Source organism: Cetorhinus maximus, chromosome 20 (assembly GCF_964194155.1).
Source record: "Cetorhinus maximus chromosome 20, sCetMax3.hap1.1, whole genome shotgun sequence".
NCBI lineage: Eukaryota > Metazoa > Chordata > Chondrichthyes > Lamniformes > Cetorhinidae > Cetorhinus > Cetorhinus maximus.
The window spans coordinates 67,123,483-67,148,999 of NC_135898.1; the positions used below are offsets into that span (position 1 = coordinate 67,123,483).

The window sequence follows — 25,517 nt, forward strand, 5'->3', positions numbered from 1 at the left end:
AGAATTCCCACCCCGCCGCCAATGGAGGCCCTTAAGTGGCCAATTAAGAACCATTTAAGGGCCTCATCCCGTCACCACTGGGATTAACCTAGCTGCCAGCAGGCCTGTCGCCGTGCAACGTGTGTAACAGTTGATGCCCTGTGGGCGGCCTGTCACCTCTGAGGGGGGTAGGGGGTTCTGAACATTGGGACAGGGAGGCCCACTGAGAGCCGCCACCCTATGCTTACTTTCGATGACCCGGACACCCCCCCCCTGTCCTCGTGACCTCCACCTCACAAACACCCCCATTCCCACCGCCCCCCCCCCCCCCCCGCCAAACCCACATCACTTACCTTTGCCCTGGGTCGCTCCACGATCCCAGGACTCCGGGGTTGTTCTTCCAGCAGCAGCCAACTGAGCCCAAGAGCTGCCAGCCTCTGGTTGGCCAACAGCACTTGCTAAGTGAGACTTTTGTCCCCTGAGGCCTGATTCCAGAGGAAGGCCTGCTGCTGGTCTCGCCACTGCCTGATTGGCTTGTGGTTCGGCGGCCTTCTGGAAAAGAGGCGGTGTGGCTCCCTCGTCTGCTTTCCAGCCAGCAGGCGAGACCTCCACTCCACACCTCAACCCTAGCTTTAGAATCCACTTTTTCACTTGGGGTATGCCTTTTATTGGTTAATAGCACATCTTGTTGCGTTATTGTTAGTACAGCAAATATAGTACTTTTAAAAACCTGTACTTCCCCTAAAAAACTTGAGCTCCATTGAAAACAAAAGATTTGCATTTATATAGTGCTTTTCACGACCCCTGGGTGTCTCAAAATGCTTTACAGCCAATGAAGAACTTTTGAAATGTAGTCACAGTTGTAACGTGGGAAACGTGGCTGCCAATATGTGCACAGCAAACTACAAAAAAAGGCAATGTGATAATGACCAGATAATCTTTCTTGTGATGCTGATTGAGGGATAAAATTAACCAGAGCACTGCTCTTCAAATTAAGGAGTTAAGAATATCCTCCTTATTCCCCGAATGTGGTATACTCCTCCCTCAAAGTGGACCAAAGAACAAGGGTTATTTTCATTATGTTTTATTACCTGGTGGAGCACAGTCTCACTTTGACACTTATTTCTGTAAAATTGCTAAGGGGATAAATTCAGTTAGTATTAGGTTAAATGTGATTTATTTTATGTTTTTAAGATGATTTCAACAGAGTCGTACTGCCCAGAAAAAGGGGGCAAGAGTTCTCAGATTATATCAATGCTTCATACATAGATGTAAGTATGCTTACCATGGGTTTATTTTTTGGTGTTTACATGTATTATTATGGATAACGCCTGAAAAGATGATTTGTTTGCTTGCTTCAGGAACTTCATAAATTACAGGTGCAGAATTTTGCCCTCCGCAGGGGTGCTCAGGGTGGGCGGGGGGCAGTCGGGAAGCCGCCCGCAATCGGCACCAGGCCGCGATTTCACACTGGCAGGCCAATTAAGGCCCGCTCAGCGTGAAATGCGAGTGGCAGTGCTGAGCGCTGTCTGTGCGGGGAGGGGAGGAGAGCGAGCCAGTGAGGCAGATGAAGAGATATGAAAAAAATTAAAATGTAATGAAAAATGTCCCTTCGTGTGACTTTGTCGCATGAGCAGGGACATGTTATTAATGAAAGATTAAAGTTTTAATTTTATTTTTATTTGCTTTTGGAAACCTCATCCCACCCGTGGATAAGGTTTCCAAAAAAATGCAAAGGCCGCTTGGCCTTTTCACCTGCCCGCCAACCATTAGGCTGGACCAGCAGCAAAAAATTTATTTTAATTGATCACTTAATGGCCTTAACGGGCCTTTTAATTGTCGGCGGGCGTGCCGACCGAACTATCACGCGACTGCGCATTGGCGTCAGCACACTCAGCCAACGTCAACGCCCGTCACTTCACGCTCGAGCAGGTCGGCACATGCCCGCCCTCCGAGCGAAAATTTCTGCCCCAGGTGAAAATGGTTAATTTGCCTACATGTCTTTCATTCTATTTTCCCATCCAATTGTCATTTCATTGGACTAAAACACTCTAAATACATATTGTAAAACAAAGTGATTGGACTTGCAGGATATTCTATTGTCTCTTTGTGAAATTTGGCAAAAAGCACCTTACATTTCGGAAGCTGAACTTTCCAAAGTGAATAGTTGTTTCACAGTGTATGGTTTCAACATAGCTTTGTATACAAGTGCATGCAACAGAATTTTACATGATAGGAGAGATGGGCTGATGATTTATCCTCTTAATAATTTTGTCCTTGGATTGGGTTTCTTGAGTTGACTATAACATGTCTGATGTCAGAACAGTAATCATTTTCCAAAAACAAATCAAGATACTACAGGTGGTACTTGAGGCCCAGTCTCAGCCTTATTCCTGTAACATGATGCAAAGTTTTGCTAATGGAAGTGAAATAGGTGAAAATTATTTTCCAGCCAAGCCATGTTTAGCAGCGAGTTCTGTGTACTAAAATGTAGCTTAATACTGGCACAGTTTGTACACATAGCTTTGACCATCACTGAACTTCTTTATTACAGGGCTATCGGCAGAAGGATTATTTTGTTGCTACTCAAGGCCCCCTCCATCATACAGTGGAGGATTTTTGGAGAATGGTTTGGGACTGCAAGTCCCACACCATTGTGATGCTCACAGAACTCAGAGAAAGAGAACAGGTATAATATCATAGAATCACACTTAACGCCATGGGCAAATGTAGCGTGAAGTATTTCATTGCAATAAAAGACCAAAAGTTCACAATGATAACTCAACACTTCTGCCTCCTCATCCATTACATGCCAGAAAATGTGTATGTCTTGACACTGCAACGATCTAGCAGCACTCAAAAGATAAAGGGCTGACTTTTCCCCTAGTCAGGGGGGTTGTGCGTGGGCAGGTGGAAGCGAGCGCGAACCCAGTCGGTGCCCCCGTTCGGGTGCAAACTGCCATTTTACGTGGGCAGGCCAATCAAGGGCCGCCCAGCACGACGCACACCCGGAAGCGCTGTGCGCTCCCTGTGCGGGCGGACGGAGGATTCCCTGAGTCGGGGCCTGCACTCTTTCGCGCATGTGTGCCTCGGAGATTAGTTTAAGTTGTGGAAAATTTAATAAAGGTGAAAAAAAATTTAAGGACATGTCCCCTCATGTGAAACTGCCACATGGGCTGGGACATGTCCATTAACTTCTTCAAAAATTTTTATTTAATTAATAAACCCTTCATGAAACCTCACCCCGCCTGAGGTTTCGTGAAAAATGCGAAAGCCGCCTGGGCTCTTCGCCTGCCGCCAACCTTAAGGTTGGACGGGCAGCATTCTTAACAACTTTAATTACTTTGTTAATGGCCTTAATAGGCCTTTGACCCGCCGAACGGACAATCTAAATGACACACAGTGATGCTGGGACGCCTGCCCCCGCTCGCCGATGGGAAAATTCTTTCCAAGATGTAATAAATTGTCACAAAGAAGTACAGCAGTTTAGAAATATTTTCTCCAATGTTAATTTACTAAATGTTTCATGCAATTTAACCATTTCGTATCAAGAAATATTATGGATTAAACTGCAACATTTTATAAAATCTTAGTCTAAGTGCAATATGCCGCATCACATTTTAACTAATAACTTGCATAAAATTCAGCCATTTGCCTGTACTGTGTCTGAAATCGGCACTTAATAGAATAGTTTAGCACATTACCAAGCTGCAGACGTGCTAAGGGGAATATTAGGCCCCTCCATCTGATTTCTGAAGGTTAAATTTGGGGAGCTCTCTCCCACTTCGGTACTACCCAGAGGCAACTTTAACACCGAGTGGTTTGGGTGGATACCTCATTAATATATGTTAATTGGAGTCCTGTGCTCAGCCACAAGCCCCAAGGCAATTTTAATGGCCTACTGGCCTGAGTGACCACCATAGTTATATCGACCACTGAAACTTGTCAGACACTTGGTGGAGGTCTTGAAGGGCAGATAAAAACTCTTTCCTATGGAGCCTTGCTACTGTTTCCTAACTTGACAGAAAACTTTCTGTTGAAGGGTTCTGCTATGATTTTGAAAGATGCTTTAACTCTTGTATTCTTTCTTCAGGAAAAGTGTTCACAGTACTGGCCATCAGAGGGCTCTGTGACGCATGGAACCTACACAATAGAAATGAAGAATGAACACATCTCTGAAGCTTTCAGTGTCAGAGACCTCACCGTCACAAACACCACAGTATGTATTACTTCAGATCTTATTGTAAATATAAGGCTGCCTCTTGAATAATTCAGAAATGATGGACAGTTATAGGTTTATTTTAGATCTAGTGATGCACCTTCCCCTATCTCTTGGTAATATGGTAGAGAAAAATGCTTCAATAATGTAAACAACATTGTATTTCCCTACCAGATAAAAAGTCCAGCATCTGTCCCAGTGATGCCTGTTACTAGGTGAGTTTCACCAGTCGCCCACAAGAAAGCAGGCTATTTCATTTTGAAGGGACATTCTGTTTCTTTACTCAAAAAAAGCAAATCTTTGACCCCATTGTCCTTGCAAGCTATCATCCCATCTCCAACTCCCCATCCTCTCCAAATTCCTTGAACGTGTTGTCCCCTCCCCAATCCATTCCCTTCTTTCCTGGAACTCGATGTTTCAATCCCTCCCATCAGGTTTCCACCCCTGTCACAGTACCAGAATAGCTATTATCAAATTCACAAATGGCATCCTATATGACTCTGACAAAGGTAAACTTTCCCTCCTTGTCCTTTTCAACCTGACTCCAGCCTTTGACAGGTTGACCACACATCCACTGTCACCCAGCTGGCTTGGACTGCTCTCAGCTGATTCCATTCTTATTTATCTAATCGTAGCCAGAGAATCACTTGCAATGGCTTCTCTTCCTGCTCTTGTAACGTTATCTCTGGTGTCACCCAAGGATCTATCCTTGACTCCCGCCTATTTCCCATCTACATGCTGCTACTCGGCGACATCCTCCAAGAGCACAGCATTGTTTTCACATGTACCTTAACAACAACAGCTCTACCTCACCACCACTTCTCTCAACTCCTCCACCATTGCTAAATTATCAGACTGCTTATCTGACATCCTGTACTGGATAAACAGAAATTTCCACCAATTAAATATTGAGAAGACGGAAGCCATTGCTTTCAGCCCCCCACTCCAAACTCCATTCCATAGCTAGCGACTCCCTCCCTCTACCTGGCAATAGTCTGAATTTAAGCCAGTTTGTTCACAGCTTTGGTATCAAATTTGATCCCAAGAATGAATTTCTGACTTCATATTTGTGTCATTACTAAAATCACCAATTTCCATCACTGTAATATCGCCCAACTTCACCCCTGTCTCAGCTCATCTGCTACTGAAATCCTCATTCATGCCTTCATTAGCGTGAGACTTGACCATTCCAATGCACTCCTGGCTGGTCTCCCATCTTACCCTCCCTAAACTTGGTCATCCAAACTCTGCTGCCCATATCTTAACTCGCAGCAAATCCTTTTGTCCTATCACCCCCATACTCGTTGACTGACATAGGCACCCAGTCAAGAAACATCTTAATTTTAAAATTCTCATCCTTGTTTTCAAATCCCTTCATGGCCTCACCCCACCCAATCTCCCTAACCTCCTCTAGCTCCACCGCTCTCTGCAATTCTGCACTCCTTTAATTCTGACCTCTTGCTGTGCATTTCCAATTTTAATTGCTCTACCACTGTTGACACCTTCAATTGCCAAGGTCCCAGGTCCTGGAATACCGTCCCTACATCTCTTCCCCACGCCCCACCCCCCTCCACCCCAACCTTACTTTCCTCCTTTAAGACACTCTTTGAAATCTACCTCTTTGACCAAGCTTTTGATCATATGGCTTAATATCTCCCTATGTGGCTCAGTGTCACACTTTGATTCATCATTCTCTGTCAAGCACCTTGGGAGGTTTCATTATGAGCAGCATTTTCCCCCTGTTGGGGGGGATGTGTGGGAGCGGGTGCGAGCGGGCAGGTTCCCGAGTGGCGTCCCCGGTCAGGGGCATGCTGCCACTTTACATGCGCGGGCCAATTAAGGCCCGCCCAGCGTGAATTCCGCTCGGAAGCGCTGAGCGCTTCCTGTGCGGGCGGGGGGTGGATTCCCTGAGCTGGAAGTGCGCATGTGCACGAAAGAGCGCACAGATCTCCCTGAGGCAAAGTGCCACCTCAGGGAGATCGGTGGAAGTTCTAAAAATTTTTGGAAGGGTGGAAAAAATATTCCTGACATGTCCCCTCATGTGACGCTGTCATATGAACTGGGACATGTTGATTTCTTTTATTAACATTTTATACGCATTTTAAATCCCTCATGAAACCTCATCCCGCCCATGGATGAGGTTTCATGTTTTTTCTGAAGGCCGCCTGGGCTCTTCGCCTGCCCACCAACCTTAAGGTTGGGCGGGCAGGTCCAATGGTTGGTTTAATTACTTCTTTAAAGGCCTTAAGTGGCTGTTGACAGTTTGGAGGGCGTGCAACCGAGTCGGCTGCGCGCCCACCGAACTGAAAATCTAAATGACGCGGGGTGACGTCAGGACACACGCCCGACATCACCCCGCGTCAATTTACGCATCGGCGAGTGGGCCCCGCCCCACCCCCCCGCTCGCCAACCGGAAGATGCAGCCATATGTTAAAGGTGCTATATAACATAAGTTGTTTTCTGAGAAGTGCAGAGACTACTATGTAGGCAAGAACAGCATCCATTCTGCACTGATCAAGATCTCAGATGCAGCAATGTAAACAGATAATCTGGCATTGGTGGCTTTATTTGAGGGAGCAACATTGACCAGAACATTGAATAAACTCCCTGCTGTTCTTTTAATAGTGCTATGGGAATTTTAACATCTGTCTGAACCATCAGAACAAGTAAATGAGGCATCTCTGACGACACAGCAGTCTCTCAGCACTGTACAAGAGTATGTCTACATTATGTGTGATGACTGGAGGGATTGAAATCCTGCTCCTCAATATTAATAATAAATGTGTTAACAGATTCCTGTGAAAAACCTCAGTCTATTACATTAAGGAAAACACTAACTCTTCATTAACATAATGGACAAAGGAATTTTATACAAATACATGAGTGTGTTCATTGTTTCATTAAACATCACATTATGATAATTTGAGTGACAACAAAACTCTTCCATTTTGGAGGTATTTTTCTAGGGGAAAAACAGTACCGTAATTTTTTTTTGGCCTTCCCAGGAACAAAATGGTCAATTTTCCAGACTGCCCATTAAATTTCTGACAAGCCAAAGAGAAAGTACACTGCAAATTGGTTTAAATAAACTTGTGAATAATTAGTGAAACTGAATTTCATAGATAAAACAGTTCTTAGTGATTGAAAGGAATAGAAATAATCATTGTAGTGCCAGCTTTCATGTAGAATAACATTTAAGACATCGTTTATTTTTAATAGGAATGTGGAAGATTTTGTAGCACTAAGATTTTTGCATCAGCTGCAGCTATTTGTTTATCTTTTCATATGTCTGTCCTATATTAGCACCAATGATATCAATAAATGTATAATTATGATATAATTTAATTCCTCCAAACTAATTATTTCCATTTCACTGCACAGACCTGTTATCATCTGAGAAAATGTTGCACAGAAACTGGCCATTCATCCCAACCTGTCTTTGTTAGAGCTTATGCTCCTCAAAAATCTAATAAGAAACACAAGAAATAGGAGCATGAGTAGGCCATTCATCCCCTCAAGCCTGCTGCACCATTCAATATGATCATGGCTGATTTGACTATGATCTTAACGTCACTTTCCTGCCTGTAACTTTTGAATCTTCCCACCTTCATCTCACCCTGTCAATTCTTCTTTCCCTCATGTACTTGCCCAGCTTTCTTTTAATAACTTATAAAATAGTTATTCTATTAGTTACATTCAACAAATCATAAAACAAAGTACAAAATAACTACATAAAACAAAGGAGCAATATTGATATATTATTATGTACTGCCAACAGGATTTATTTTACACAATTTTTTATTCATCCATGGGATGTGGGCATCACTGGCTAGGCCAGCATTTATTGCCCATCCCTAATTGCCCTTGAGAAGGTGGCTGTGAGCTGCCTTCTTGAACCCCTGCAGTCCATGTGGTGTAGGCACAGCCACAGTGTTGTTAGGGAGGGCGTTCCAGGATTTTGACCCAGCTGACCATAAATGTAACATGCAACACGGAAGTGTTTGTAGTTGGCAGTATTTTATATATTTCTAGGTTTTGTTTAGATTATGCTGATGTAATAGGTAACCAATACAATTTTAATTAAGAAAAATAACATTGCAATTAAAATGCAGGAAAACAAGAGCAGGACAGTTCGACAGTTCCATTTTCATGGCTGGCCTGAGATCGGCATTCCAGTGGAAGGTAAAGGGATGATAGACCTGATCGCGGCAGTCCAGAGGCAGCAACAACAGTCTGGCAATCATCCAATCATAGTGCACTGCAGGTACTTCATGATGCAATATACAAGTAGTGATAGAAGCTGACACCAGGCTTCCTAATGCACAATCATGACTCAGAAATGCTGATTTGGTGGATTGGTACTGTCGGTGGGAACCATCGCACACCATCTGCACCCATCAGGGAATCAGACAAGCTTCCATTCATTAACAGATAACAAATTGTGAGCAGCATGGCTGTGATTTTCTGCTGTGTGTAGCTGGAGGGTGAGGCTCCCCGTCAGCACCATAAAGTCAGATGTTCCTCCCACTCTAAAGATGAAATGCTCTATGTAAAACAGTGGAAAGGTAAGACTCACATTTATCAACTGCCTTTCAAGACTAGAGAATGTTCCAAAGTGCTTGACACTCAATTAAGTACTTTAGAAATGCAGTCACTGTTGTAATATCGGAAACTTGGTGGTCAATATGTGGATAGCAAGTTCTCACCAATAGCAAGGTAATAATGACAGACAATTTATTTGTGTGATGTTGATATAGGGAAGAATATTGGCCAGGATACCATGAAACTCCCCTGCTCTTCTTTGAAATCATGGCATGGGATCTTTTATGTCTACCTGAGAGGACAGGCTGGACCTTGATTTAACATCTCATCCAAAAGACACACCTCCAACAGAGTAGCACTCCCTCCATGCTGCACTGGAGTGTCTGCCTTGATTGTCATGCTCAAGTTATAGAGCAGGACTTGAACCCACAACCTTCGCATTGGGAGGCAAGAGTGATATCAACTGAGCCACACCTGACACTAGTACTGGGTCTTGCAGGCCAGGAGGGCTCCATTTTCAGTCGTTGGCCTATTAGCTGACCACAGTTGAAGTAGAACCATAATTGGCCTCAGCAAAACGGCACTCGTCGGAGGAAACTTAACCAAGGTTTCCGCTTCTCATTGAATGCAGGATTGATGCTGAAAAGTGCACAATCTGCTGATGATACAAGTACAGGATTAGGTTGAGCAGTGATGCCTTTCCTCTGATTTTATAACTTGTCCGCACTCATTATCTAGGCTTAGAGTTAAGAATGACCAAGAGGACCAAATGCTGGTGGGTTGCCGCTGCCTCCATATCATTCTCCTGTATGAATCATGAGAAAAGTCTATAAAATCAAAACTGGCAGTTCTGCAATTGATTGCAGCAGGTTCTTGATCTTTTACATTTTAAATTCACCTCTCCTCAACTACTCACAGCAACATTGAAAACCAAAGATAGCTGGCGCAAATTGGCTGATATATGTGCATACGAATTATGAACAGGAGTAGGCCATTGGACCCCTCAAGCCTACTCCACCATTCAATAAGATCATGGCTGGTCTGATTGTGGCCACAACTCCATTATCCTTCCTGCCCCCATACCCTTTGACTTCCTTGTCAATCAAGAATCTATCGAATACAGCATTTAAATTTTAATTGACCCTGCCCCCACCACTCTCTGGGGAAGGGAGTTCCACAGACTCATGGCCCTCTGAGGGAAAAAAATTCTCCTCGTCTCTGTCTTAAATGGGAGACCCCTTATTTTTAAACTGTGTTCCCTAGTTCCAGTCTCCTCCCCCAAGGGGAAACATCCTTTCAGCATCCACCCTGTCAAGTCCTCTCAGGATCTTATATGTTTCAATAAGGTTGCCTCTCATTCTTCTAAACTCCAATGGATACAGGCTCAACCTGTCAAATCTTTCTTCATAGAATAATCCCTTCATTCCAGGAATCAGTCAAGTGAATCTTCTCTGACCTGCTTCTAATGCAATTATGTCATTTCCTAGATAAGGGGACCGAGACTGTACACAGTACTCTATATGGGCCTCACAATGCCCTGTACAACTGTAGCAAAACATCTCTACTTTTATATTCCATTCCCTTTGCAATTAACAGCATTCCATTTGCCTTCCTAATCATTTGCTGTACCTACATGCTAACTTTTTGTGATTCATGTACCAGGACACCCAGATTCCTCTATATCTCAGAGTTCTACAATCTCTCTCCATTTAAGTAATGCTGCTTTTCTATTCTTCCTGCCAAAGTGAACAAGTTTGCCGCATTATACTCCATGTGCCAAATTTTTTGCCCATTCACTTAACCTATCTGTAGCCCTTTGCAGAGTCCTTATGTCCTCTTTATAACTTACTTTCCCACCTATCTTTGTGTCATCAGCAAATTTAGCAACATTTGCTCCCATCATCCAAGTCATAGCTTGTAAATAGTTGAAGCCCCAGCACTGATCCCTGTGGCGCTCCATTCATTACATCTTGCCAACCTGAAAGTGACCCAGTTATGCCTGCTCTCTCCTTCCTGTTAGCTAACCAATCCTCCATCTAGGCTAATATGTTACCCCCTACACCCTGACCTCTTACTTTGTGTCATAACTTTTGATGTTGCACCTTGTCAAATGCCTTCTGGAAATCTAAGTGTACCACATACTCTTTATCCATTTTGTTTGTTACTTCTTCAAAGAAGTCTTAATAAATTAGTCAAACACAATTTCCCTTTCACAAAACCATGTTGACTCTGCCTGATTGCATTGAGATTTTCTAAGTGCCCTGCTTTAATCTCCTTATTAATAAATTCTAGCATTTTCCCTTAGAAGATGTTAAGCTAACTGGCCTGTAGTTTCCTGCTTTCTGTCTCCCTCCTATCTTGAATGGAGGAGTTACATTCACTACTTTTCAATCTGATGGGACCTTTCCAGAGACTAGGTAATTTTGGAAAATTAAAACCAATGCATCTGCTATCTCAGTAGCTACTTCTTTTAAGACTCCAAGATGAAGACCATCAGGCCTTGGAACTGGTCAGCTTTTAGCTCCAGTAATTTTCTCAGCACTTTCCCTGGTGATTGTAATCATTTAAGTTCCGCCCTCCCTTTCACCTCCTGATTTACATTTATTTCTGGGATGTTATTAGTGTCCTCTACAGTGAAAACAGATGTAAAATATCTGTTCCATTCATCTGCCTTTCCCTTATTTTCCATTATTAATTCATCATTCTCACTCACTGGAGGACCAATGCTCATTTACCTCTTTTTCCTTTTTAAATACCTGTAAAAATTCTTACTATCTGTTTTTATATTTCAGGCAAACTTACTCTCATACTCTAATTTCTCCCTCATTATTTCTTTAGCCATTCTTTGCTGTTTTTTATATTCTGTCCAACCTTCTAACCTACCACTAACCTTCATGGAATTGTATGTTTTTTTATTGAATTTGACACTGTTGTTAACTTCCTTAGTTAGCCACAGATGGTATGTCGTTTCCCTGAGTCTTTCTCACTGGAATGTATATTTTCTGAGTATTACAGAACATATTCTTTAATGTCTGGCACTACTTTTCTACTGACATATCTCTCAACCTAATTTCCCAGTTCATTTTAGCCAGCTCTGTCATCAGACCCTCATAATTACCCTTATTTAAGTTGAAAACACTAGTCTTAGACCCACTTTTCTCTCCCTTGAACTGAATGTGATATTCAATCATGGTATGATCATTGCTACCTAGGGGCACCCTTACTTTGAGGTCATTAATTAATCCTGTCTCATTACACATTACCAGATCTAGAATAACCTGCTCTTTGGTCGGCTCTAGCACATGCTGCTCTAAAAACTGTCCTGAAAACACTCTATGAACTCATCTTCCAGGCTGCTTTTACCAATCTGATTTGCGCAATCTATATGTAGTTTACAATTGCACATGATTATCGCCGTACCTTACTCACAATCCCCCATTATTTCTTCCTGTGTGCTCGGTTTTATAGGGTGGTTACTGTTAGGGAGCCTATAAACTACTCCCAAAAGTGATTTCCTACCTTTACTGTTTCTTAACTCTCCCAAACTGATTCTACATTTTGATCTTTAGAACTAAGGTCATCTCTCTTTTCTACTATTGTCATCCTTAATTAACAGAGCTACCCTTCCACCTTTTCCTAGCTTCGTGTCCTTCTGAAATGTCATGCACCCTTGAATATTCAGGTTCCAGCCTTTGTCATCTTGCAGAATGTCTCTGTAATATTTCTGTCATTTGCATTATCTTTGCAGTACATTCACCAATACCTAGGCAGATTATATCTAGGGCTCAGCATAACTCAAGTGCAAAAATGAGGTACTTTACAGCCTTCCAGACTTGCCATTGAGTTCAGCAAATTCAGATCATAACATCTGCCCCATTTTTTTTGAATGACAAGCGATGATTGTGCTAATTCCATTTCCATCTCCTCTCAACCCAGCTTTTGTTTATTTATCCCACAACCATTCTTTTTTGATTACACCATCAGCTCTTTTTTCATTTAATCTCTCCTACCTTGCACCTTATCACAGACCTACCCTTTAGTTCTTCCCTTCACCCACATTTTCCTGCCTCTGTACTTGCTTAAAACCTGTTAGTTCTTAACTTTTACAATTCTGATGAAGAGTCATTGGCCTGAAATGTTGAATTTTCCTGGCCCCACGGAGACGGGGTTGGAGGCAGGCAGGGGGCTGGGACAGGAAGATAGCTTTGGGATGGCTCCCCAATGCATTCCTGCCTCCTGTGGAGTTTCACAAAGGTGAGCTGGGAACAGGGTTGGTTGCACACTCCCTGCAGGTAGGCAGCCATATAGGACAATCTAGGCCCCACGTATGGGCTATTTTGTAATGGCATAGTAGTTTCCCACCTTTGGAGTGGACCCTCCTTAGTTCGGAACATGACAGGTGTTAAGACCAATCCCTGGGCGAGGTCCCCCAATTTCTTTAACTACCCGAACACCAGACCCTAATTTTGTTATGCTCCCAGATGAGGAGGAATGAGTTGGTTCCCCTTCTTTATTCAACCCCCTTCGTTGGTCACATCAAGGTTAATTTAAAATGGATCCCTTCCCTCCATTTCCTTATCAAAATGTACTTATTATTTAGAAGGAGCCAATTTAACCAGGTTTTCTTGAAACAAAGAAAGTGTAAGTTTATTACTTCCTAAAACTCGAGTAAAAGATTAAAAACACAATAAACACACACAGGTCAGAAATGAGAGGTTAAGAGTCCAAGAAAAATTTATAAAAATATACGAATCAGTCTTTGGCTTGTTCGTGAGGTGTAGATGGCAGTATGTTGTGGCCATTAAGTTGAATGATTCTGGTAGAGCTGACTTTGGCAGTTTCGCAGCTAGTTTGGAAACACTAAGTTCTGCAGAGTAGCTGAAGAGGCTGTCCTATTTTCTTTTTCATTGTGGCTTCTGCTGAGCCTTGCCTCCAGCATCAGAGAGAGAGAGAGAGACTTCACCTGCAACTGCAGGGGTGACTAGTTGGTCGTCTTCTTGCTGTCATACATGCAGCACACCAGCATACACAGTACTGCTCTGCAGCTGGATTTTTAACCCATTTTCCTTGTGCGTTCCATGAGGGGAAATAGTCGTATTGAATTCATATCAGAACCCTTGATACATTCTGAGATATAAATCAACAGGAGATGAATTTTTGGGTGACTGCTGAGACATGTAAATCAGTCTTTTGTCTGCGCAACCACAGGAGATTAAAGTTCAGTCTTTTGCATCTCTCCTATCTCCCTTTCAAGTATCTCTGCTTGAAGAAGGCCATGGTACCTTTTCAGGTGTGACATTCCATGTTCTCTCAGGACAGGTCTGTCAGTATAATCCATATAGGAATTTTCCAGAAAGTGGTCACTTTACATTATCAGCCATCTTTTGCTCAGTGCCCTCGCTTGTAGTTCTTTAAAAACTCACAACTCCTTCCTAAAAAGTTCAATGTGCCCCTTGAAGTAATTTGTGACTGTAATCGGCTTTCCATGACACAGCTCGTTGGGGGCAGCCTCCTGGCTGCAGGCCCGGGCTCACCCGAGGTTTCATGCTCCAGTGAAGGGGCTGCGGGATGAAAAGTCACAACCTTGTCCAAAGCTAATCCCGTGCAGGAAGTTTCCCTCCATCTAAATGGCCCGACTGCCTTTGGGCCCCTTTTTGTCAGCATCCCTGGAGGCAATGTCAAGCCCTCACGCTCATTTTCCTGCCTCAGCAGCTGCCACTTCGCCTGGTGGGGCTGCTGGCCATCGTGTGCTGCAGGCCCTCCAATTGGGCTTCCAACCATGGGAACCCTCTTTCCATCCTTAATAGGGGAGTGGGGCGGCAGTCAATTGAGAGGTCACTGCCCAAAAGATAAGGACAGTGCATGTGCTGGCAACAAGATCCAGCTACAGACCCCCATAAGGCCCCAGTGCCTACTGGAAAATTCACCCCATTAACTCTGTTTCCCTCCCTTCAGATGCCATGTGAGCAACTGAGTAATTCCAGCATTTTATTTATGCTGCAAGATCTAGGCTTTGTCTATATACAGAACAAAATGACAGAATACATGTTGGTTTTAATTGTTGTCCTTGGGCAGAATCTTCTGGTTGGCATGCGGGGGCAGGCCCCACATGCTGTCGCGTAAAATGATGCGCGGTGGTGTCGGGCGTGTGTCCCAATGTCACCGTGCGTCATTCTGATCCTCCGCTCGGCGGGCACTGGAGTCGGCTGTGCGCCTGCCGAACTGTCAAAGGCCTATTAAGGCCATTAAACAACTAATTGAAGTACTTAGATAAAAGCAAAATACTGCGGATGCTGGAAGTCTGAAACAAAAACAAAACTGTTGGATGCTGTCAGACCTGCTAAGTTTTTCCAGCTATTTTTGTTTTTGTTTGTAATTGAAGTACTTGTCAGGTCTGCCCATCCAACCGTAAGGTTGGTGGGCAGGCGAAGAGCCCAGGCGGCCTTCGCATTTTTCATGGAACCTCATCCACGGGCAGGATGAGGTTTCATGAAGGGTTTATTAATTTAATAAAATGTTTCATGTAAATTCATAAACATGTCCCAGCTAATGTGACAATATCACATGAGGGGACATGTCTGAATAATTTTATTTTTCTTTTTTTCCACCTTTTTATGACTTTTCTTAATCTCCCTGAGGCAGCTCTGTGCCTCAGGGAGAGTTTTGCGCTCTTTTGTGCACATGCACGAAAGAGCGCAGGCCCCGACTCTCCCTCCTCCCCCTGCTCGCATAGGAAGTGCTAAGCGCTTCTGGGTGCACGTCACACTGGACGGGCCAATTAAGGCCCACCTAAAATGGCACGCAGCCGATCATGGGCAGCAATCAGCTGCGCACCCACCCACGCTTGCTCCCATCCAGCTGTTCCGACGGGGAGAAAATTCTCCCCCATGTCTAAGTCGTGATGTTGCAAGAGCTAATTATGCAAGAAAATCTGGCATCTATTTCCATTATACTGCCTCCAAGCCAGTGTCAGCTTCAGGAGCGGGGTAAAGATTGAAGGATTAGGGAGGTGTGATCCAATGCTATGTTGCTATTTACATCAGACTCAAAATAGCAGCAGAATCACAATTGGGAATTTAAAAATTAGTTGCAGTCAGTTTTGCCCGAATTGGCCAACCTTAAAATGATTCGGGACTGATTCATGACCCCCCACTGGCTCTGACACTGTTAAGTCTGAAATCTGCCCCACAGATAAGTTTACTTTGGCTGAGAACTGATTCAAAGGGCAGAAGTTGCATAATTCACAACATTACGTGTTGGATGGATTTCAGAAGATATTGGGCCTTATGTGACCTCCAGTTGACAACGCAAAGTACTAGAGTAAGATACTGTTAATTTACTGTGGAGTTGTTCCCCCAGGATTAATTTACTCAATGTTAGGATTGAGAATCAATTAGTACAAGACAAATGTGGACATTAAAATTGTGTAAAGCATTTGTTAATCCACTAAATCCATATTTTCCACTGGGTCAGCAGCAGGAAATAGCAGTTAACAGCCATTACTTATTCATTCTAGAAAATCAAGTGGCATTTAAAGTTTCACTGTGTCAATTGGGAATACTTTCTCTCATGTTTGCTTTAAAAGGATTTATCTTCCTCTAAATCACTTTCCTGGGATGGTGAAGCTTGGCTCCGAGCACAATAGTGTTACCATTTTGATGCTCTCCTCATTTCTGCATCCTTGCATCATTTTTCCACCTGTCAGGTAGAATCCTATCAAGATGATTTACTATTTAAATAATACTTGAATCTATTTATTTTGCAGTGCCGGAGCTGGTAGGACAGGTACGTTTATTGCATTGAGTAACATTCTGGAGCGAGTGAAAGCTGAAGGTCTTCTAGACGTTTTCCAGACTGTCAAGAGCTTACGAATGCAACGGCCACACATGGTGCAAACATTGGTATGATATGTTCTGTTTTAGATTTCCTAAAGCATAAAAGAATTTGAAGCAAACGTAAAGCTGATTCTTTAAAAAATATATATTGTCAAGTATCAACTATATTTCAATTTTTTAAAGAAAGTGTTTTCCTTTTTCTTTGCAGGAGCAGTACGATTTCTGTTACAAGGTGGTGCAAGATTTCCTAGACATACACTCCGATTATGCCAACTTCAAATAAGTGTTTGCCTTACAGATTTTTTTTTTACCTTTTCAATTGTTAGCTGACAGGCCAGTAAAGCATCTTTTGTACATTAAATTATCAAGAATTTATTTTGTATTTTGCTATGCACTTGTTGTCTAGAAGAATATTACTAATACGTTGAAGGTCTTTCTTTTATTGTCTTGTGACCGTGCTTTTGAGAACTTAGGTTACAGTAATTGAGGAGTCATGCATCTGTTAGGAGTCATTCAATATTTTTAACTGAATGAGGTAAATGGAATACATTTACCATCTGTCACACTCCTAAAAGAGCATTATTTAAAAATAAATCTTTTATACGTCATTATCAGTTAAGTTTTATTTTGAACCTTGAATGTACAGAAGATTGAATTAGATCTGCTGAAAAAAAATTATTTGCTTTGTGAAAATACCAACAATGTTTGACCCCCTCAAAGTGTTACAAAATGTGAATTTATACTGTGCATTGAAGTTTGCATTATTTTCAAAAGGTTGGGTGTAATGCATATATAATAGATATATTTTTATATGAAAAGTTTACAGTGTTATAATGTTAGTTGCATATCATGCGTTTTGACATTGTGTTTGCTTACCTAAAATGTTTGTTCTTAAACATGTTTAATGACAATACACTGTTGTCCAGAAGTTATTCTTTTTATCTATTTATTTTATAAATTACCCCACAAAAAGAACCTGGGCTGGTGTTGCATCAAGACCGGACCCCCTCCTCCCTGCAATGGTGACCCCTATGTCCCATTGCTGTCGGCCAGGACAGCCCAACATTAGCCAGCCTAAATCTGGTGAGGTGCATCAGGACACCCAATTTGCATCTCATTGAAGTGATATAAATGAGGCTAGGGTCTCAAAATCATGGCTCTCTCTACAACACAGAACATGCAACTGGTCAGCCAACCACCAATCTGTGGCCCAAAATTCAAAATCCAGTCTCTGGCCATTCTACACGCCTACACATGGCAGGTGAAATTTGTTCACATAACTCCACTTCTAACAGTGTAGCATAGACTATGTTGATTCCCTGGGGGCAGACAGTGCTATAGGCCTGCACAGCCCACAAGGTGTTCCTCAATGATATCAATGAAGAAAGCTGCTTGGAGTACATGGGTAGTGACCCACAATGCTGCCTGCCAATGGACAATCGACGTAATTCTGTATGGCATGCTACACGATCAAATTTCTACCCCAGAGGACTTAGGGCATGTTTTAAATAAATACAAAACTCTCTGTACCCATAAACTTTGTATGTTTATTCAAATTGTTTTGCTGCAACATTTGTTTTGCACAAAAAGGAAAAGCGGTGCCCATTTTATCCACAGCTCCGTTTCTTCAACTATAGAATGATAATTGTTCCCAGTAGAAAATGATAAAAATGCATCAGGTTGATGAGCTTTTGAGCAAGAAACAGAGTGTGACATTTTTTCAGAAGTTTTCTGTCTATTAAATAAATTACCTATGAGCAGTTTCAGCATTCAAATGGGGCTTTATTGAACAGTCACAATGATTTTCAGTGTTAGGAAGGAGTGAAAAAATAATTTGATATATTTACAGTAAATGAGATGCCAATTTAGAGCATGATGAGTGCAGCTGCCAATTATTTAGTATCAAACCAAATGATAACTGACATGGACAGTACTGATTTCCGTTTAGATCCTGGGCAAATATACTCAGGAAGTCAAGTGAAGGTAAAATAGAAGTGAAAAGAAGATAAAACTGGAATTAAATTAGGCATTCTGTTTTGTGTTAGACTGCCAGAAATGTGGAGAAAATGATGAAATACCAGAAACAAATACTTAAAAAATTGAAAGGAAGAAATGAAGTTGTTTTTCACTGGTGCAGATTATCACCAAATTATTCAGAATGCTACTGAATCTCTTGTTGCCATCTTAAAATGTTACAGTATAGAAATAGGTAATTTGGTCCATGAGATCTGTGCAATTGGCTCTTCAAAGGAACCAAGCCTAATTCCTCATGGTCCCTCTCTATACCCTTTAATATTCCTCTTTTTCAAGCAACTTTCTAATTCCCTTCTAAAAGAACTCACTTTAACAACAGTTTGTAGGAAATTCCTCACCATGTATGTAACCATACTTAAGGAAATATATACTTGTATTAGAGGCAGTACAGCAACGGTTCACTAGATTGGGTTGAGAGGGTTGTGCTATGATGAGAAGCTGAGTAAATTGGGTTTATAATCTATGGAGTTTAGAAGAATGAGAGATAATCATGCAAAGATTCTGAAGGGGCTTTACAAGTTACACTAAGAGGTTATTTCCTGTGGCAAGGGAATCTAGAACATGAGGACACAGTGTCAGGATAAGAGGCCCATCATTTAGGACTGAGATAAGGAGAAATTTCTTCACTCAAAGGATTGTGAATCTTTACGATTCTCTAGCCCACAGGGTTCTGGATGCTCCATCATTGAATATATCTAAGGCTGAGATAGACAGATTTTGCAACCGGTGTATCTGCATGCCAAAGTCTTTCTGCTTCCATACTTCATTTAAAATCGTGCCATTTCATCCTTACTTCCAAAATTTATTGCTTCATATTTTTTCTGCATTGAACTCCATCTGCCACCTATCTGCCCATTCGGCTGACATCTGGCCCCTAGTAACCTTCACAATCCTTGTTACAATTTGTTATACATAATTTAGTGTTATGTGCAGATTTCAATATTGCTCCTTCAGTGGTTGCCCATAATATTTATATGTTTTGTAAAGATTCCATTATAGAGCCCCCTAGAACACCACTCAAGACACCCTTTCATTTGGAGAAGTTTTTTTTTAACCTTTAATCTTTGTTTCCTGCTCACCAACCATCACTATTTGGTCACATTCCCCCTAATTCCAAGAGCCATTATCTTTGCCATAAGACTGCTGTGTGTAATCTTATCAAATACTTCTCGAAAATCCATATGAACTACATTCACTGCGTTACTTTATTTATTTGAAACAATACTGAAAGCTGATTAAACATAAGCTGGCGTAAACTGTGCTGCTTGGCTATGCTTAGCTTATGATTCTCCAAATGCTGGTATCCAATTCTCTTAATTTGCTAACATGAAACCTATGCATAACATTTATCACAAGTTCAGGTTGCAGGTTGTTTGCACTTGGAATCTATTACAAATCTATCCATTGCATTTCCCAATAGTCCACGGGAATTAATGAAAAAAGTAGTTTCTACAATCTATATTTTGGTGTCCCAGTAGATTACATTTAAATTATTGAATTTAATAAAAACTAAACACATCTTTCAATATCCTTGATTTTTAAATTGGTTTTGTAGATATTAGAAGAATCTATTTTAATATCTAAATGTAAATCTATTATTAAAATACAATTTTCAGATTTTTTTTTGGACAAATTGAAAGGCTGCTGATAACTTTGCCGGGCATATTTTGGGATACATCAAAGTGTACAGTTTACCTTGCATTTAACAAGAGCAGGATCATCCAGTATTTGGGTCTATTCAAAAAATGTGAAGTTATTCAAAAAACCTTTTCACACCACATCAGATGTGGCTGTATATAAACTATGGATGAATATCATTTTTTAATTTTCAAAAGGAATGTACTATTCATAAAACTAGCTTGCAAATTCCAATTGAATCTGTTGGCGGTGTTGACAGTATGCCATTGCAATTGATGTGCTTTCTTCAGTGATTGCTTTAATTTTATTTGCAACTTAGTTCTTTTTCTGCTTACCTCTTCCCCTCAGTGCCCATTCTTCTCTCTATTACTTTTCTCCCCTTCTGCTCAAAATGAAGAACTCTCCAAGTCAGTAATCAAAATGTAATTCTTACAACCATTACTTGCTCCTTAATGTTCTGATTAGTATGAGTTGAGGCAGGACCTTGTTTTCTTTCTTGATCATCAAGGTGAGGGATGTTATTTCATGCAGGGATTGCTGGGGTCGGGGGGTGGTGGCGAGCAGGGAGCTGAAATTTTTTACATTTCAGGAATCCAGGGTGGAGATTTTTCAGCACTCTGCTTCAGCCATGAAGGGAGCAATGCAAGGGAGGCACTGCAATACGCGCCCAAACCATGAGGCCCGTGTGGCCAGCCCAAAATTGGGTCTCATTTAAATAATGTGCTGAACTCACTGGAGCCTGTCCTGCCTCCACCAGCAGCTCACTGCCTGGCTGCTTCAAATTACAACCAACCCTCAGGTAAGTGCCTGGGGTTGAGGAAGTTGTAGGGTGCATGTGGATGGAAGGAGAATGGGAGGTAGATCAATCGCATGCTGGCAGCAGCCCAAGAGGCACAGAGGTAGGAGGAGCACTACCGCTCCACAGAAACATTTTTCAAACTCGCCTTTCATTAATACATGCTACTTAAGCCGCAGCTGCCATTGAAAATCCTGGGCTGGGCAGGTCCATCTCCCAATCCGCTCGTGGCAGAACATCTTTGGCGAAAGCACGTAATATAGGCATTAGTTCCCTCATTTACATATATATATATAAGGACCTACTGCCTGTTTTAGGCAGTCTCCAGGAATGACAGAAAAATGACTATCATTGATGAGGACTTGAAAGGATGAGTAGTCTGGAAACTCTGGTGTAATTCCAGGGTCCAGCAGGGTTTGCAGCTATTCAGCCAGAATGGGCAATGTATTCAGATGAAAGTCTTACTTAGCCAAAAGATTATTTTGCACAGGGGTCCAGCTTAAGATCCATTATCAACTGTACCTTTCCCCTTTTATTTTACATTCTAATTTTACAAAGCTTTGAGATCATGTAAATGTATACTGTATTAGATACAGACTACTTTTTAAAAATACATATTAGCATACAAAATTAATTTTCAATCTCTAACTCTCATCTTTAATACTCATGACCTTTTAGATTACTACACTGAGGGAATTGAAAAGCCACATCACCAAAAAATCTATTTTTAAAATGTTTTCAAGAGGATAGAGAGAATTAATATTTCATATTAGGTATGTGAATCATATTAAAAGTAAAACTAAAACCAAACAGAATTCTTTCTTCTTCCACTATTAGTTTGTATGGATTAGATACCTCAGTGCATGCACCAGAGTTTCTCTTGCAGATCATTATATAGTGAGCTGATTCTTACAGTGGATTGGAAATGTGCAGCCTTTGATGTTCTCCAGTTCTGTTATCAAGTATGAAGTATCAAAATCATTCATACACAACTATACCTGCACCTTGCCTTTCCTTTTCAACTGAATTGGCCACTTGGAGAAATGCCTAGGTTACTTATTTAAAATTTTGGTTTTACTTGGCATGCCTGAGAATGTCTTAGTGCATTTTATAATATGTACTTCCACTGTGCCACAGTTGCCTAGGGAAGCATGCATGAATTAATTAGCATGAGTGTGATTTAACAATGAAAAGTAAATGTGTTGCCATATTTTTAATAAATTGCGGGTATTTTTACACCCAACCTTTAAGAGAAACTACAGGCAAACAAGCTTGTCAATCTGAAAGCACACTACTATGTGTATACTGCCATTTATTACTGTTAGTCTACCCAGTGAACTGCTTATCTTTCTGTGCAATATGCAATTGAATTATTTGTATGTAGGATGTATACAGTTAAATCAATAATATTAACAAATACAGATTTAATGTGGAACGCTTTATTGTGCTCATTGTGTTAATAAAATGCTAATGTATTTTTCAAATTTTACATATACTTTGCAGATGAGATTTATTTGTTTTACATTAAGGTGCATAAGACAGTACTTATAAAAGGCCAAATAATGATGAGAAGAAACTTCTGATCATTTCATCTAGATCAGTCACACTGAGTGACTAAAGCTATTGAATGATGCAGCTCTTCATCAGCCTCATTTCCCCATCAACTTCAATTGTAAGCTGAATCTACAGTGAGACCCACTGTAGTTTATGAAGTTCCTAAGTGACAATACTGATAGCACTGCATTTATCCGAATAATTTCCTCTGTGAAAATTGTAAATACATTTACAAATTTGTTAACATAAATGCTGATTAACAGCAGATGAAATTGTGGGGCTTTAATTAGTAATGTGATAATCAAGGTGATGTACTCAGCACAATTCAACATCCAGGTTCATCCAAACCCGTTTTAGCCCAAAGGTAATGGAGGAAAATCAGCAAGTATCGGGAATACGGCCACCTCCTGCCCTGTCTGTTTCCATCCTCCAATAGCCACTCCAACCTTTGCCTATTACACCATTATATACAGACTATCTGAAAAATCTGAGCTTAAAGAGTGGGAAAAATACATACATATTACCATATCAAGCACTGTCTTTTCCCCAATTATTTTTAAACACCTCTTCTGTGTTTTTCCCCTCTTAAAAATGATGAATGCGCTCAGGTAGTTAGTTCCCTGCACAGTGGCCAAAATAAATATGGGAAATGGTTTTAGAAGGGCAAGAGCAGTTTAAAAAAAAGGGGGACAATATTTTTCTGGGTGCAAATAATTCAGTGCAGGAGCTCATGTGTCCCTTTTTGTGGTTAGGCCTCCAGAGCATTTCAAATTATTGAACAAGCTCTGAGGTTTGTCTCAGGTAATACAAACAATTATCAAAATTGAAATGTAAATCTGATGTCCAGTTTGAGGTATTTTATTGGTATAGAGTGGTATTGTTGGCTTATGGCATTCTTGAGTGACACGTGTTATTAAAACTGCGGGTCGGGCATCACCTGGTATCTGTCCTCAGAGCTGTCCCATTGTGAGAGTTGCCATTTATCTTGGGCAACTCTACTCTGGGTACTTAGAATGTGATAGATTAAGTTCCAGTGCCCATTAATTTGAATTGGGGTTCACACATGATATCTAGAATAATGCACTGTTTTAATAAATGTAAACATGTAACAGATGGAAGTGTTCATTGCAGCATTAATTCACCATATTTTGTTGTAGTGCTTCAGAAGTTCTAAAACAGGTACAATTAGACAAAACATTTGTGTCTTTCCTCAGTAATGTATATCAGATTATATTTATAAACATTTGGACTGATTAAACCAAATTTAACGAAAAGGGAAACAAAAGAAAAGTTAAATTACAGAATTATTTTCATTTTGGCCTTTTATAAGTCTACATTGACTTAAAGTCTATATCTTTTATTCAAATAAAATATGAGATTCTGTGTATTTGTTTGAAATTATGTAATTATTTGATCCTGAGACCTTTCCCATTGCACTAATCTACTGACTATTGTGCTTTAAAAACACACAGAATATATAAAGACCATTGTTTTGATTTTGAATATGTGAAATTTGCCTGAAATTTAAACATATGATTGCAAAAACAGATCCTATAGCTTTAATTTGCAAGAAGTATTGTTAAGGGGTGGCATTTTTTTTGATGGTACGTCAATAATCATTTTAAACATAGACAAAATAACATTATTCTAGTTATTTGTCCTTGGAAATCTATTCTTATTTGTAAAAAGGCTTTGATTTGGTTGGTAAAAGTATTTGTTTCAGATATCATTACGATTATAAGAAATATATTCAAACAGGGAAAGAAGATTAATTGTCATTTTTCAGATCACAAATTAGCCTCAAGATTATGCCATCCCTAAAATGATATATGAATGCTGTTTTAGATGTTTCTTTTTGTTGAAGTATGATTATGTATAAAAAGACCATTATTAATCTATTGCAAAAAAATCTATGTTAATTTGAAATTTATACCATTTTACCAGCTAACGTGCTCATGTTTTGTTCATGGTGATCAACTGCCATATTAATGTTATTTATCCATTTTTGCTAAATGATATTTTTGCAGTTCGAACCCATTAATAAATGGCAAACAAGAATCTTAAATTATCTATGTGGTGCGTCTGTTTATGTTTTAGTATATTGGTCTATTTTTAAGTAGAACACATGCTCCATTAAAAACTGCAATGTCAATATTTCCTTTGGGAATTTAAACATAGCAAAGTTGTTGAATGCAACTCCGTGGTACAATTCTGTGCCAGAGTGTTATTTCACTAAAATACTATCGTCAGAAAGTTATCTAAGTAAACGGTAAGATCGTATTAGAATACAAATAGTATGAACCTCTTTTCAAGGTCAACAGAAAACATCAATGTCCTCTATTATGAAAATGTGTATATCTTTACCCCCGCCGCCCCCCCCCCCCCCCCAATATAAAAGGGAGTTAAGATAAAACTAAGTCACAAAGTCTTATCATGACCTCTGATATGGATTAGTAACATTCTTGACCCTGGCACCAGGAAAGTAACATACCATCATGGATTCATGTCCGCAGCTGCAGAAACACCTGTCTGATACCCTAACTATTTAATCCCCATCACTATTGCTGTCCTAATCTTCCTCCTGTTCCCCTGTACAGCTGAGTCAGCTATGGTGCCATTGACTTGACTCTGGCTACACACTCCACTGGAACCATCACCCTCAGTCGTATTTGGAATGGAACCATGGTTAGAGAGTGAGATGGACTCAGGGGACTCCTGCACAACCTCCACAGTCCTTCTAGACTATCTGTTGGTCACCCATTCACTCTCTGCCTGCATACCCTTGAGCTGCGGGGTGCCCACAACTATTAAAGTTACCTACGAAACTCTCATTCTTGCAGATGCACTGCAGAGATGCCAGCTAATGCTCATGCTCTGAAACCTGGAGCTGGAGCTCTTCCAGCTGACAATGCCTCCTGCA

At 40.9% G+C, this 25,517-nt stretch overlaps 1 protein-coding gene across 1 annotated transcript in view; it reads left to right on the plus strand.

Moving 5' to 3' along the window:
* The window catches only part of ptprea (protein tyrosine phosphatase receptor type Ea), a 321,222-nt gene extending 303,110 nt beyond the window's left edge, over positions 1-18,112 (plus strand). The window contains exons 17-22 of the mRNA XM_078564878.1: positions 1,174-1,250; positions 2,534-2,668; positions 4,073-4,198; positions 8,311-8,462; positions 16,506-16,641; positions 16,784-18,112. Of these exons, the coding sequence (XP_078421004.1) occupies positions 1,174-1,250; positions 2,534-2,668; positions 4,073-4,198; positions 8,311-8,462; positions 16,506-16,641; positions 16,784-16,858 (701 nt within the window). The 3' untranslated portion in view covers positions 16,859-18,112. The remainder of the gene's footprint in view (positions 1-1,173; positions 1,251-2,533; positions 2,669-4,072; positions 4,199-8,310; positions 8,463-16,505; positions 16,642-16,783) is intronic.
* Positions 18,113-25,517: the final 7,405 nt, after the last annotated feature.